The 14,279-nt window shown below is 32.1% G+C and overlaps 1 protein-coding gene across 1 annotated transcript in view; it reads left to right on the top strand.

The window, feature by feature from the left end:
• The window catches only part of LOC108910605, a 64,731-nt gene extending 59,173 nt beyond the window's left edge, over positions 1-5,558 (top strand). The window contains exons 2-3 of the mRNA XM_018715277.1: positions 625-798; positions 5,466-5,558. Coding sequence (XP_018570793.1) covers positions 625-798; positions 5,466-5,558 — 267 coding nt within the window. The remainder of the gene's footprint in view (positions 1-624; positions 799-5,465) is intronic.
• The last annotated feature ends 8,721 nt before the right edge of the window (positions 5,559-14,279 follow it).

Below are 14,279 nucleotides of genomic sequence, written 5' to 3'. Positions count from 1 at the left end.
ACCGAATTTTACGGTAGGTTCAACATTCACTTTCGATAAAGCTTGTAGGTCAGCGGTCAGGAACGATTCGAAAAGGGGTCTAAATAATGATTTGAAAACAGTTTTTTTCAGCGAAAATATACATTTTAAATTGTTTTTAATCGCGTATTTGTATTCTCCTCATTTTCTCTATCTTCTTTTAAAATTACAACTGAATCGCCCTGTATGTTAATCTAAAGGTTCTAGAATAGGGTGTTCATAATAAATTTTGTTATTTATATTTGTTTTTTTCCTTTAAGATTCATTATTTTTGTTACACCTTGTATAACTTTATATAAAATATATTTATTGCTCTTGTCTTGAATTGTGCGGGTTGATTTTGCGTAGAAATTTCACCGTATTTAGAACATATAACACACGTGAGCATAACGAACCCTCTATAAACTGTTTACCTTCAATTACAAAATTTCTATTCTTGTACCGCACCTGTGTTTTAAATTAAGGATAAACATTCCAAAGCAAACACCAATTTATTCAGAAAGTAACTTTATATTTGGCATGTTTATATTTTGTGATCTCTGTAAATTAAGCGTAATTCTGCCCTTTGTGAAACTTAGATGAGTAATTTATTTTCGACGTTTTCAGATGATCGTGCCGAAAAAGAGGACCGCCCTTCTAGTGAACAGGCTAATGGTAGCCCTCAAAGAAGCCATGCAGGACGAGGAGCGACAGGAGGCCCTTAAGAATAACGACAACTTGGACAGGCTGTCGCCGAGGTCCAACAAGAATTATGCGCTATCACCAGACGAGATACGATCGGTAAAAAAGTTTTTAAGTCTATACAAAATGATATTTTTTTGCAGGTTTTCGTGGCAGTCATTCGTTGAACAATTTCAGGGTTAGTTGCCACCTCATCGGTTTAGACTTACTGAAGTTTCTAAAGACATGTCGCTCTCTTCTTCAGAAGAAACTCTGAAACTGAGGTTAAGTCCTATTTGTATTTGCTACATATCTTGTCTGTAGCATTCTGGTGCGTGGTTGGTAGTCTTTGGCTATTTCTCGATAGTCACAAATTGTTATTTAAATTATTCTGAATTTCTAATGCTTTCCCATATAGTTAGGCAAAATCTTCTCTTTGGAAAATATATACAAAGAAGCATTTGAAAAGAAAGTCAGCAACTCTAAAGTCAAAGTGTTGATATGACGACATATTTATTATCTACCAGAAATATTCCTGAACCACCTCAGAGGGTTACATCTGGAAATCAGGTTTGCGATGGAAATGGAGGAAATGGTACCTTCCCTTTTCTTCATGTCTTTGTCAAGAGAAAATCGGACAGCACCCCATAGGGCATATCGTTTACAGAAAGTCAATATAAACGGAAATATATTCGAGTCTCGTCACCACGCAGCCCTGGTGTATACGGCAGTTCTTGTATATGCGGAAAAAGTATACTTTAAACAGAGAGGAAGACAGGTTAGAACGCAATTAAAGGATCACAAGTGCCACTTGAAGAATAACAAACAATCCAGAAACATCAGCATTTGCGGAGCATGGGGCAGATACAGGACACGCAATAAACCTAACTATTACCACAATAATTTTAGTGATATTGAGAAGATTTGGGCCTAGATTGGATAGGGAGACCATATAAGTCTAGAACAATCGAAATGGTTTCAATCATGATGATAAATTCTCAAATGTCAAGAACCGAAAAAGAGAGCGATGTCTTCTGAAAGTTGGAAAACTAATCCGCAAATAAGATCTGATCAAATTATTTAAGTAATAGCACGTACTTTAATTTCGTTTGATCATGAAAATGACTTCGATATGATTAATGTTTCATGAATATTTAAAAGAACTCCTACGTTATATCTGATAAGAGGTATTATACCTTTATTTTGTAGGTGTACGGTAATATGAATTAAATTAAGTAACATTTTTTAAAGTAAATTTATTATTATTGTCGTGTAAGTATTATACTTGACATAATACAGTGTGACGAAATGAATATGGTATTTGTAACTTTTAAATGATGAAAGTTTTAGGTATACCTAATCTATTAAAAATGTTTTGTTTATTTGTTTATCGAAAAAGCTAAATATTATAATAATAGTTTATTGTTCGTATCTGGTTTAAATCTTGTAACGTGCGTATTTTCAACGAATATCCTACGTATATCCTTTGTTGACTGCGATAAAACCAAAATAAAACTTCTTCCTCATTATAACAACAAATCAATACACTTGCCACAATTTATATGGACGTTTTTATCTTTTCGTATCAAAACAGAGTTATCTGCAGTATTAACTTTTTTACAAACCATTAAGGCTCAAAGGTGCAGAGGTGTCGAAACAGAGTAATGACAGTCCCATTAAATAGGAATAGGAAAGAATATTTTTCCACTGCTATAAATATATGCAGATATACAAACTTGTTTGTGCGATGTTGACTCTGTTTTGGTTGTGAAATCAAAACAAAGTTATTATGGAGAGAATTCATGTGAAAAGTACCCTTCAATACAATGTTTTACAATTATTACCTACCCTTTATATGTATGGAGTATCCCAAAAAGTGGTGATCTAATTTATTTTTTAAGTTGAATGTTCTTTGTATTTCTATATCCCGCATATTTTTGTAGGAGGCTTTTTTAAGGATACATTAATTTGGAATCTAACTCCAATTTCCAAGTGATATGTCTAAATTGGTGTACCATAGCTTTCTCTTTTCGGGACGTCTTATACAGGGTGTTAATGAACTTATGTCAAATATTTTTTCCACATGTCCATTATGTCAAAATGAGGTAAATACACGGATTTGTGTTGAGTAAAATGTAATTTTAAAATCTAACTTACATCAACATTGCCAAGGAGCCACTTTTTGAGAATTGCTGATTTTCATAGAAGATGTTCGATGTATCCACCATTTGCTTGCACACAAGCGTCAGCGCGACGTATCCAATTTGCTCGCATGCGTTGCAACATTGCCACGTCCTCTCGAATCGTATTACAAGAAAAAAATTGCAAAAAATCTAGATATGAAACAGCGTCTGAGCGTCTAGGCAAAATTAAAGTGTTTACAGCATGCGAAATATTTACTTGCTGTGGGATATTTCTGGCGCTACGATGCGGATCCTCTGCGACGAGATCTAAAATCATCTTCTCGACATTGAAGAATCTTAGTGGTCGCCCTGGGCCACCGTCGCCACCCGCAACGCGGTTGTACTTCACCGGTGTCTAAAACTCTTTACGCAACAGCAACAAATATTCGCGGTGTGGGGGTATGTCGTTCAGGATATCTTGCACGGTACACTTGATAAGCTCTGTGGGCATTATCGTTTCCTTCGCCATAAATTATGAGCATATCATAATATTCGCGATTGCTACCAAAATGCGCCATTTTCAAAAGAAAACTTGAAAATACGGCAATTAAATGTACTTTCGAAAAACAGCACAGCAATCACTACAACAATGTATTACAAACTGACTTTCGAATACAGTCCGGCTTCATAAAAAACCTACAAACTCGTAAAAGTGTTTTTGTAAGTACTCGTTAAATACATGTATTTCAGCAGTTCCAAAACAGTTTTAAACACATTTTTAATTAGCTTTTTTTTCTATGACCTTAAACTTCCGATACAAGTTTGTGACATCAGTTAACTCAGTTTTTGCTCCTCTTTCACCCCTTTAAATATTTGACATAAGTTCATTCACACCCTGTATAAACCACAATAATTCTAAAACTTGTTTCTATTTTCGTTAGGAATCTCTATACAGGGTGTTTGGTAAATCGATGCATTCCTTGCAGGAGGTTATAGTGAATGTGATTTGTGATATATTTCCTTAATACACCATATTCCGAAAACGCTTAGTTTCTGATCTACAGGGTGAAAAAGTTTTAATAAAAAAATGCAAATTTATAAATATTGTGGAAACCGCTCAAATTATTTTAATGAAATTTTACAAGCTTTGACAATTAACAACAATACATGTTTTACGATAAAAATACTGTTTTTAGATTTACTAGTAGCGTACGCACAGGCACGTCTTTGGATATTTTTAAATAAAAAAATGATACGCCACTGATTTTTCTTAAAAAAAAATTATTTTTGAATTCCTTGTTCAATTTGGAAGAGAAAAGGTATCTCGACTGTTTTTCTTATGACGCACCGTTTTAGAGTACCTAATTCAATAATTTGAAAAATAGCAGAAATTATGCACTCCGCTTTTTTTGTGCCAGTTTTATTACAAAAAATTATTATTCCTCGCAGTTGACAAGATCAGTCTAAAAAAATTTTATCAGGTTTTACAATAACTATTTAATATCTAAACAGAAATTAGCAAATTGGCTGTGCACTAGTTTTTGTAATTGTTTGACAAAATTGATAATAGCTGTACTTTGAGTGTTTGAGTGTGAAGCAGTTAAGTGCACAATTTCGGCTATTTTTCAAATTATTGAAACTGAATTACGCCATGCAATAAATAGATTTTAGTTTTTTTACTCGAATAAGAAAAACAGTCAAGATACCTTTTCTCTTCCAAATTGAACAAGGAATTCAAAAATTATTTTTATTTAAAAAAATCAATGGTGTAATTTTTTTTCTTTAACAATCTTTAGGCGCTACTGGTGAAACTGAAAACAATATTTTTATCGTAAAACATGTATTGTTGTTAACTGTCAAAGCCTGTAAAATATCATTAAAATATTTTGAGCGGTTTCCGCAATATTTCTAAATCTGCATTTTTTTTATTAAAACTTTAATACACTGTAGACCAGAAACTAAGCGTTTTCGGAATATAGTATATTAAGGAAATATATCACAAATATCCATTACTATTTATTTATTTATTTATTTATTTATTTATTTAAGGACAAGGGACAAACACAGGCTTTATAGCCCAAAACAATGTCCACAAATTACTTAAAGCTAATTGAATATAAAAGTACAGAAAAGATTCTTCTATAGCTATAGCTATAGAAGAATCTAGTGTTTGGTAAGTTGAAGCTATAGCCTCAACTTACCAAACACCCTGTATATCAAGAGTGGAATTCAGGTGTGGAATTGTCAGTACAAAGTATTATTTTACAAAATGAGATTGTCCACCTAATGGTTAAAACCAAACAGAAATGGTGCTCACTTTGTTGTAGTAATTACTGTTAAAAATTCATATTTCTAAAAGTTTTTTTATAACTTTATCTCCAATTAAAATGATTTAACAGACCCTACTTATGGGTAACATCGTACTCAGAAAAACAAAATTCAATTCAATAGTCAATTCAGTCAATAAAAAAGGGTACTTTATGCTTTTCCGAGTAGGAAAATTGGATGGACTAATCAGCTTGTCTGGTTTATTTCTCACCCGCTTTACAAGATTTATACCACATTTTTTTTGTCGCCCACTAAAGTCGTGGGTGGCGAACCTCAAGTTAGCATTGTCACGCATATAACCAGATTTTTTTACATCGATCTCTTTCTGCTTTTCAGATGGACTTGCAACGGAGAGGCCACGGCAATATCGGCCAGCAGAAAGGCCGGATATACTGGCGGTGCTACTTTAACGCAGTCACATGTTTCTAATGCTAGGCCGTGTCTCCGTATCACATAAGCGAATGACTTGTATATTATTAACATTTTAGTTGTCTTGGCGTTTGTATTTATTATGGAAGAAATGTATACACACAACTATTGTAATTCTTTAATATTTTGTCAGTATTACTTTGAATTATATACCTACATTAACAGTGTACTAATGTGTCTAATACTAATTACTATGTTACGATAAATAAATTATTAGGTAATGAAACTGTGTATTTATTATTATTGTTTTTTTTTTAGTAATAATTGTATAAGAGGTAAAAGCAGACGAACAGTTTGATTCCACTCTGTCTCAGTACCCCTGACATTCTTATTAAAACATCTACATATAATTAGATGTAGGCATTATTAAATTTTAATCCAAATCTAAATTTTAGCACCACCGCTTCTTTAGTCGACTTAAAAATAAATATGCTTCGTATCGCCAATTAAACGAGAAAGATGAGTGAATTATTATTATTAATTATCAGTACAAGCGTGTCGTGTTGCAAGAATTCTATCTCGGGATCAAAATTTCATTAGCGTCCTACTCTTTTAAAGTGTCTGACGTGATGACAATTAGCTCTCGTTGGGGATGGGACTTTTAGGAAAGTTTTTTTAATAATAGGGAGAACTGCGGATATTAAAAAATATTTGCCGTTCCAATTTTAAATAATGAATTTGTTCATTGGAATCGGTTTCCTATCTTAGTTTTCTAACATTCAGAACATGAAAGAGTTTCTTCTTCATACAGGGTGTTCCTAAGTTAAGCTCAAAAATATTTTATAGGTAAAAAAAATTTTTACAAACGTAAGTATGTATAACAAAATTCCATTATTTGAAAATAAATACATTTTACACATATTTAATGAAATTCGGTATAGGCATTTTTTTATAGCATAATAAAGGTGAATAAGAATAAATAAACGGTTATGTATTTCTTTTGCCATATATGTTTTTGGAAAAACGTAGGTATTTTATTTAATGTCGTTTTATTTTTGCTAAATGCTAAAATACATTGTTGCGGAGAAAAGCTGAATACTTAGGGATATTGTTTGGACAATTAGAGGACACGTTTCAATGGAAACTGAAATTTAATCACCTCACCAGGGACATGCACGCCACTGCAATTTGTAATTTTGTGAGTATTTTCTGTAATCCTCGTCCATCATCTGACAAAAGACGCCTATCAGCATTTTATTTGAGGCTTAATTCTGAATAAAAATGTAATTTGATTAAAGATAATACAATAAATTTAATAAAACAGCAAATGCTAAAGAGACATGTTACGTCAGGTGAATGAATATTACAAAAAACTCCGAAATTAAAAACACGCAGTGACTGCATATTGTTTTTAAAATAATTACCTACACGCTCACCCTTGGCTTCTGGGCATATGTTAATACATAAAAACTTTTTTTTCATAAAATAATTTGAAGAATTTCACTGAAATATTTTAAATTACTTATAAAACACCCTGTATATACGGTGTTCCTTCTCCAGGGTGTTTACTGATCAAAATTGATATAAAAAGTTCAAATTAACTTACCAAAATTAATCTATTAACAATGCTTTTATATATTTTCTAAAACACGTTTTAGTTACATGTAACCGACTTTTTCTTGACCACCTTGGTAAAGAATATGTCTTTTTTTGTTCTCTGGAAAATTTAAAAAAAGTTTAGACCCATAGCATGGAAGAGTAATGGTCATTACTACTAAATTCACATACAAATAAGTGTTTTTAAAAACTAAATAAGACTATTTAAAAACTCCATTGGGTTGTACGCACATGATAATAAAAAAATAATTGTGGGAAAACAATATTGACTATGTTATGGATACATATTTAACATTTAATAATAATTAATTAATGTAAGTCTTGTTTTTGTTATTTAGGAATAGAATATAAATTCTTTGATGTGTTATATTCAGCAACAGTTTTTCTAATTACCATGGAATTAAAACTTTTCGGAGATTAAAAAGAATTCGTAACTTTTTTATTAAGGTTTCTTTGAAAAAGAGGATAATGCACTCCATTTCTTTGTCAGCTTCTTATATGAGTCATCAATAACTAAAAATGTATAGAAAATTTGGTACCGATATTTCAACTGGTTTAGAAGTTATTAAAAGAAGTTACAACTTTTTAAAGTCAGAATTGACCCATAGTTTATTTGAATTTTGTGTATTAATTTTGACCAAAGAACATGCTGTAGAAGTTTGGCAATAAAATTAAGGAACAACCTTTATATTTAAATATTTTGCAGCTGCGTATTCTAAGATTTACATATTTTATTAGTCGGTTGACATTTGAATAAATCGTAAAAAATATTTAATACAGCTACAAATTTAGTAAACATCAGGTAGGTATAATTAGACTAGAATGCTGTCAAAAACGCAACGTTCTGTTGTACTCAGCTACAGAAAAATGACATCAATTTAGAATAGAACAAGTATATCTTTGTTTTACTATAAATAATGTGAGCTTTCATAAAACCTAAATTTTTCTAAAAAATCATAAGAACTGCCTGAAACAAGTAGGTTCAATTTTTATGAATATAATCAACAAAGCCTACTAAGGCAAGACCAATATCCTTTCATTATGTAATTCTTTCGATTATAAGCTAATAATCCACGAACCTTTTCCACATTTAAATGTACTCCACTTATTTGAAAACCTTAAAATGTACGAAGTTACAATAGCAAATTTAAGTTTGAACATGTATGGGATTTAATCTAGAATAAATTTCAACGTGTATGGGTTCCTTTAATATACGGTTATATCTGTAGGAGAATGCAATGACTCGCAATTAAGGAACAGTTGTTTTCTTTTTTCAAACACTCACAATCAGTTTAGACGTTGAAAGAAAAACCACCATTAATAACAAAATACTTTTTCAATATTTTTTATAACTAACCAAAGAAGTTGAAAAATGCGTGGGTTTTTACGAAAGCGAAAGCGCAAAAAGGAATTATATTTCTGATTTAATAACGTCCACCCCATCTAACGCTAGCTGATGTATTACAGTCAAATCCCAACAGATTTCAGAAGTGAAGGATCAATATCCTTAATTAGGATATTTCTATGTTCATACATAATAATCTAAAGGTTCGAATATAATTTTTAGGTGATATATTGACGTGTTGTAACTTTTGCTACCTTACACCAGGTGTCGTTAAGGTACTGAAAATTAGCTTCTGCGATTATTGAAAATTCAACAAATAAAACGAGGCTTATTTGTAAGTGCTCCAATTTTCTCCATTGTTTCTATAAATTCGTAGCTAATAATAGTTTCAACAAGCATATTTTTATTTGGAAAAATAGAACTACGTTTCTTATTATACCCGGAATAAGTATTAATTATTGAAAGACCATAATCTACAGCGATTAAAAATTCATATCAATTTTAGTATTTTCTTTGTTGTTTAAATTTGTGCGTTCCATTATTTACATACAAAAGGTTACAGGTCGGGACCTGGCATAAAACAAATATTTTTTGTACCTATATCACCGGTTGTACAACCAATTTTAGGAGAATTATATGTTTAATTTTCACAGAGCTGTGTTAATATTAAAACATGTATTTTAATTATTTTGTGTTTAACTCAACGCAAACAATAAAGCTCTAGAAAATATAAAATTGTTTCGTTTGAATTCCCATCTTTCTCTCTACCCCTCTGTTTTTCCGCATGTTGTTAAATACATATTTTAAATATTTCCGCATACACATTTGAAGCCATGGATATTAGCCTTATTATCTATAGGTCTTTGAAGAATAAATTGAATAGAAAATTGCGCACACATTATCTATTTGGACATTATTTAAACGAATAATTAAAAACTATGAATTGCCACGCAAAAACCAGCCTCTTTTTAATTTTTCCACCCACATTAATATAAAACTTTGGTAAAAAAACTGTTACATTAAAACATTGCTCTATGTTCACTTCTCGCGCTTATTGTTAGACTTCTAACGACGTAAAGTTATATCGGACCTCAATTAGGCCATGCATTACGATTTGTTAACTAAAAACTTTATAATGGAGTTGCATTTTATTGCGTAAAACGGAAGTTTTAAATAGGGAATGGGAGTGTATGTGAAAATACCCCACAATAGAGTGGACCAACAACAGCACGATGGCGATGGCACGTTTAAGGTTTAAACACTGCTATTTCAGCCCTTGTTTTGGAATTACACCGAATATTTGGAATTATACAGGGTGTTTCGCATAAGATCCGACACAGAGCTGGGGCATGTAGGGGAACCCAGAAGATAGTGATTTAACGCAACTTACCTTTATATTAAGCTGTAAGTACCTCTGAAAAGTTATGCTTTGAAAGTGGGGTAAAATTTTGAAAAAAATCAATATATCAGTTACACTTAAACTTTGGAAGGCATGTATGTATGCTACAGTCTTCCAGGCTGAGGTTTTTGCTATTTTGATGGTAGCAAGCAAGGAGGAGGTAAGGAATTGTGCAGAGGAGAAGATTTTTATCTGTTCCGACAGTCAGGCCGCGCTCAGAGCGGTTAGCTCCCCGAGGACTAGGTCTGCCCTTGTCCAAGAATGTGGAGACGCTCTAGAGTCATTGGCCAGACGAAAAGAAGTTGAAAGAGTTGGTTTGGGTCCCAGGCCATAGGGGCATCCCTGGTAACGAGAGGGCGAATCAATTAGCTCATCTTCGGTCCAGGGCACCTGGACAGGGACCTGAACCAATCTTACGTATCACACGAGGCAGCATTAATGGGGCCCTCAATAAGTGGGCCTATCAAACTTTAGGTCTGGATTGGAGGAGAAATAGAGGATGCAGGCAGGCCCATAGTTTTATACATGGACCTAGCGAATCCAAGACAAGATGGCTGCTGAGCCTCAGTCGAAAAGCCCTAAACCAAATGGTGGGGGTTCTGACAGGCCACTGCAGACTTAGGAGGCATTTAAGCTTAATAAAGCTTAATAGGAATTGAGGAGGACCTTGTATGCCCGAAATGTGGCGAAGGGGAGGACACCCCTGTCCACCTTCTGGGACAGTATGCAGCCTTTGGGAGAATAAGACATAAAGTCTTTGGTGCTGAAGTGCTGTAAGGGGTTGAGGTGAGAGACCTTCCATGGACCAAAATCCTGGCGTTCATTAAGGCGTCGGGTAAGTTCGAGGAGGGTCAGAGGCAGAGAGTGGTCAGGTGATGGGACGGCGGGGTAGGCAACAAGGGCCCACTTGTGGCCTAATTGCCAGGCTGACTACTACTACTACTACTACTACTACTACTACTACTACTACTACTACTACTACTACTACTACTACTACTACTACTACTACTACAACTACTACTACTACACTTAAACTTAGAAAAACCAAATTTTCCAGTAAACTGATTCTGTAAAATTAAATGGATATATTTTATCATCAATTTTTTGTAGAAAACAATTTAAAAATGGAGGTACAGCTATTTATATTAAAGATTATTTAACTATGTATGTAAAAGAAATTCAGTTCTTGAAATCTTGATGTAAAGAAAAAATATTGGAAATTGTTGTTGTTCTGAGGCTATTAAACTATTAAGTTTTTATAGGACACCAGATAAATATGAAAACGAGTTTTTTGAATACTTAAATGATATTTTGAGAAGGGTGTGTATTAAAAACCATGATAAAGTAATCCTTTGTGGGGATTTTAATATCAACAATTTAGAAGAGGCTGATCGAAAAAATAATCTTAATATTATATTGTACAAAATGTGTAATTTAATAAAAGAACAGCCACTTCTGCTACCACTAGGGTTTCTGATTTCTCGGCCTACTTTTTTTCTCGGGTCTCGAGAATTCTCGACTAGGAATTCCCGGGAATTCTCGAATTCTCTAGAAATTTCAAAAACTTAAAAAAGTCATAATTTTGGTATTGCAATGCGAAATATAAACATGCTATTATACTTAACAATCATCATTATCATTTATTATTTATTCAGTATTTGTATTAATTACTTATGTTTCTACTTCTACTAACAAAACTAAATTTAACTGAGTTTCTTCTTAAAAACCTTTAACTTGTTTTTTTATTAAACACTTTCAATATACTTATGTTTATTTCAATGTTTTTGAATCCTAGCTTTCTTCCAACAATAATTATTAATAATCATTAATCATGCAGTCTTTTAATTAAATAAATAGTAAATAAGGAATTTAACCGAAGAAATCTTAAAAAAACAAGCTTTAATTTAAATAAATAAATATTTTTAAATAAATAATCACAATCTTTTAATTAAGAAAACAAAAATAAAATAATCAGCTAAAGGAACAGGAACTAAATATTTTCATAATCAACATCAACATTAGGTATCTGCTTATAATAAAATTTCTACACAGACTTATAACTAGGTACATTAAAAAAATAAGAATCATCAAAGTAAACTAAAGCCTTAAAAACTTAAAATAAATAAATCATGAGCTGGTAGAGAAACCACTTTAACCGCTCAGTTATTTGTCGAGAAACGAATTGAACGCATGAACGAAACGAACTCCAGTCAAGAACTTCAGACGCGCGTGATTTTTAAATTTCTCGATTTCTCGACACTTTTTTCTCGTCTCGAGTAAGACCAGAAGTCCCGGGAATTCTCGCTTCGAGAAGTCTCGACCAGAAACCCTAGCTACCACGTTTGACTATATGTGTGTCAACTTTAATGAAAATGTTTTTTGTACTGTTTGTCATCATAATTTATCGGATCACTCTGCATAGTTATTATTACTTGATCATGAGCATTCAAATATTATTTTATTGATACTGTGTCGTATTATATAAATATTAGTTTCCCTTACCAAAAAGTTACGCTAAATTCATTCAATAAGCGTAAAGGTAACTGAAATATTCAATATTATTGTTGGTTTGAAAAAGTGTAATTCTGCAGGTTTCGATGATATATTTATTTGTTTTTGTCAAACTAATAACATATTTAGTGAATTTATCGATAAATGCGGGAAAATTTCCATATATTTTGAAAATTGCCAAAGTAATTCCTTTTATATCAAAAGGGAGAGGTGAGTAAAATTGATAACTATCGACCGATCTCTTTGTTATCGACATTATCTAAAATTTTAGAGAGAGCGATCTTTGATAAAATTATTTGGTTTCTTTCAAAACATGATATAATATCATCAAGTCAGTTTGGTTTTCAAAAAAGTAAATCGACTAAATCTGCAATAATTAACTCCTTGGCATGTTTGCATAAAAATTTGAATGGGAAAATTAAATGTGTAAAGCATTTGATTGTAAATCATGACTTATTGCTCGACGAACCCTTTTCATACGGCTTAAGGGGCTACGTTTATGAGTGGTTATCTTCGTATCTTACAGATAGAAGTCAAATTGTAGAAATAAATAAGTGTAAGTCTGATCAATTAAATTCAGAATACGGGGTACCTCAAGGTTCGGTCGTTGGGCCTTTGTTGTTCATTATTTTCATAAATGATATATCTAATGTTGTTAATCCAGAAAATTTTACACTATTTGTCGATGATACATCCTTTATCTGTGCAGACTATACTGAAAATGATATTATGCAAAGTCAACGCATCTTGAATAACTTTACGAATTGGTTTAATAGTAGTAAGTTATTTGTGAATGTTTCTAAAACAGAATTTATTATATTTAAGACAAAATCATCGGAACGAACTGAGAGTCTAGTATTAAAAGTGAATGGTACCTCTATACGACAAACTGATACAATAAAATTTTTAGGTGTACAGGGTGTGCGGTAAGTACCTGCTAATCTCTCGGGGGTGTATAGGGGAGGTCAAAATAAAACTAGTCCTTCCTATATTTTTTTTTCCTAATGTGCTTCCTAACGGAGTTATGGGGGGTCAAAAGGGTACCTAGAAATTAACGTTTAGGGTTATAACTTTGAAACCACCCTGTATATTTTAATAAAATTTTCGTACGTTGTATTACACATGGAGCTCTACGATTTGATGCTAAAATCAACTTTTTGCTATTATCAGGTGTCCAGAAACGGACTGGCCCTATCACAATTTTTCTCAAAATTTTGACAGAAGTAATTTTATCAAACTGAAAATATTATTATTAGATACTCTGAAGGTTTTTCTTTAAAATTGGTACTCTTTATTTATTTCGAAAAAATGAACGGTTTGCGAGATAAATCGGTTTTGAAAAAAATTGGTAACAAATACAACAACAATTAAAATTTATTTTTGAACTTATGTTCAAAATTATATTCCGTCTCTTATGTAGTATATAGGTTAAAATGTTTAACAACTAAAAACATTTTATGTCATATTATTACGCTCATTTTTATTCTAGAATAAGATAGTGTATTACTTTGGAGATGTTCTTCTCAAAAGTTTTCTGGGTTACAGTCACGCTAAAACATACTTTCAAGGGCAATTTCGAATATGGTATCTATCGTATTTCGACATGTAGTGATAGTACTACAATGAAAACTGAAAGTATTTCATAACCTAAATCAAGTATCTAACACCAATTTTTCAGCAAAAGTTTTCAGAAGCAATCTCTCGCCGATTCCTTTGGCTCGGGTTTTTATCGATTTAGGTTTTTATTTGTTTTAAGATGTGGATATCCAATTAAGCGAAATTGTTATAAGGATAATTAATAAGATAATAATGTCATTTTTACCTCCACTTCAAGGCTTTGTGAAAGAAATTGCCTGAAAAATGTCCTACCTAAACATTTTAAATATTTGTCTTAGTGGGTAGGTACTAA

This window comes from Anoplophora glabripennis, unplaced genomic scaffold (assembly GCF_000390285.2).
Source record: "Anoplophora glabripennis isolate ALB-LARVAE unplaced genomic scaffold, Agla_2.0 scaffold461, whole genome shotgun sequence".
In the NCBI taxonomy this organism is placed as follows: Eukaryota; Metazoa; Arthropoda; class Insecta; order Coleoptera; family Cerambycidae; genus Anoplophora; species Anoplophora glabripennis.
This window is presented reverse-complemented; position numbering and strand designations above follow the sequence as displayed.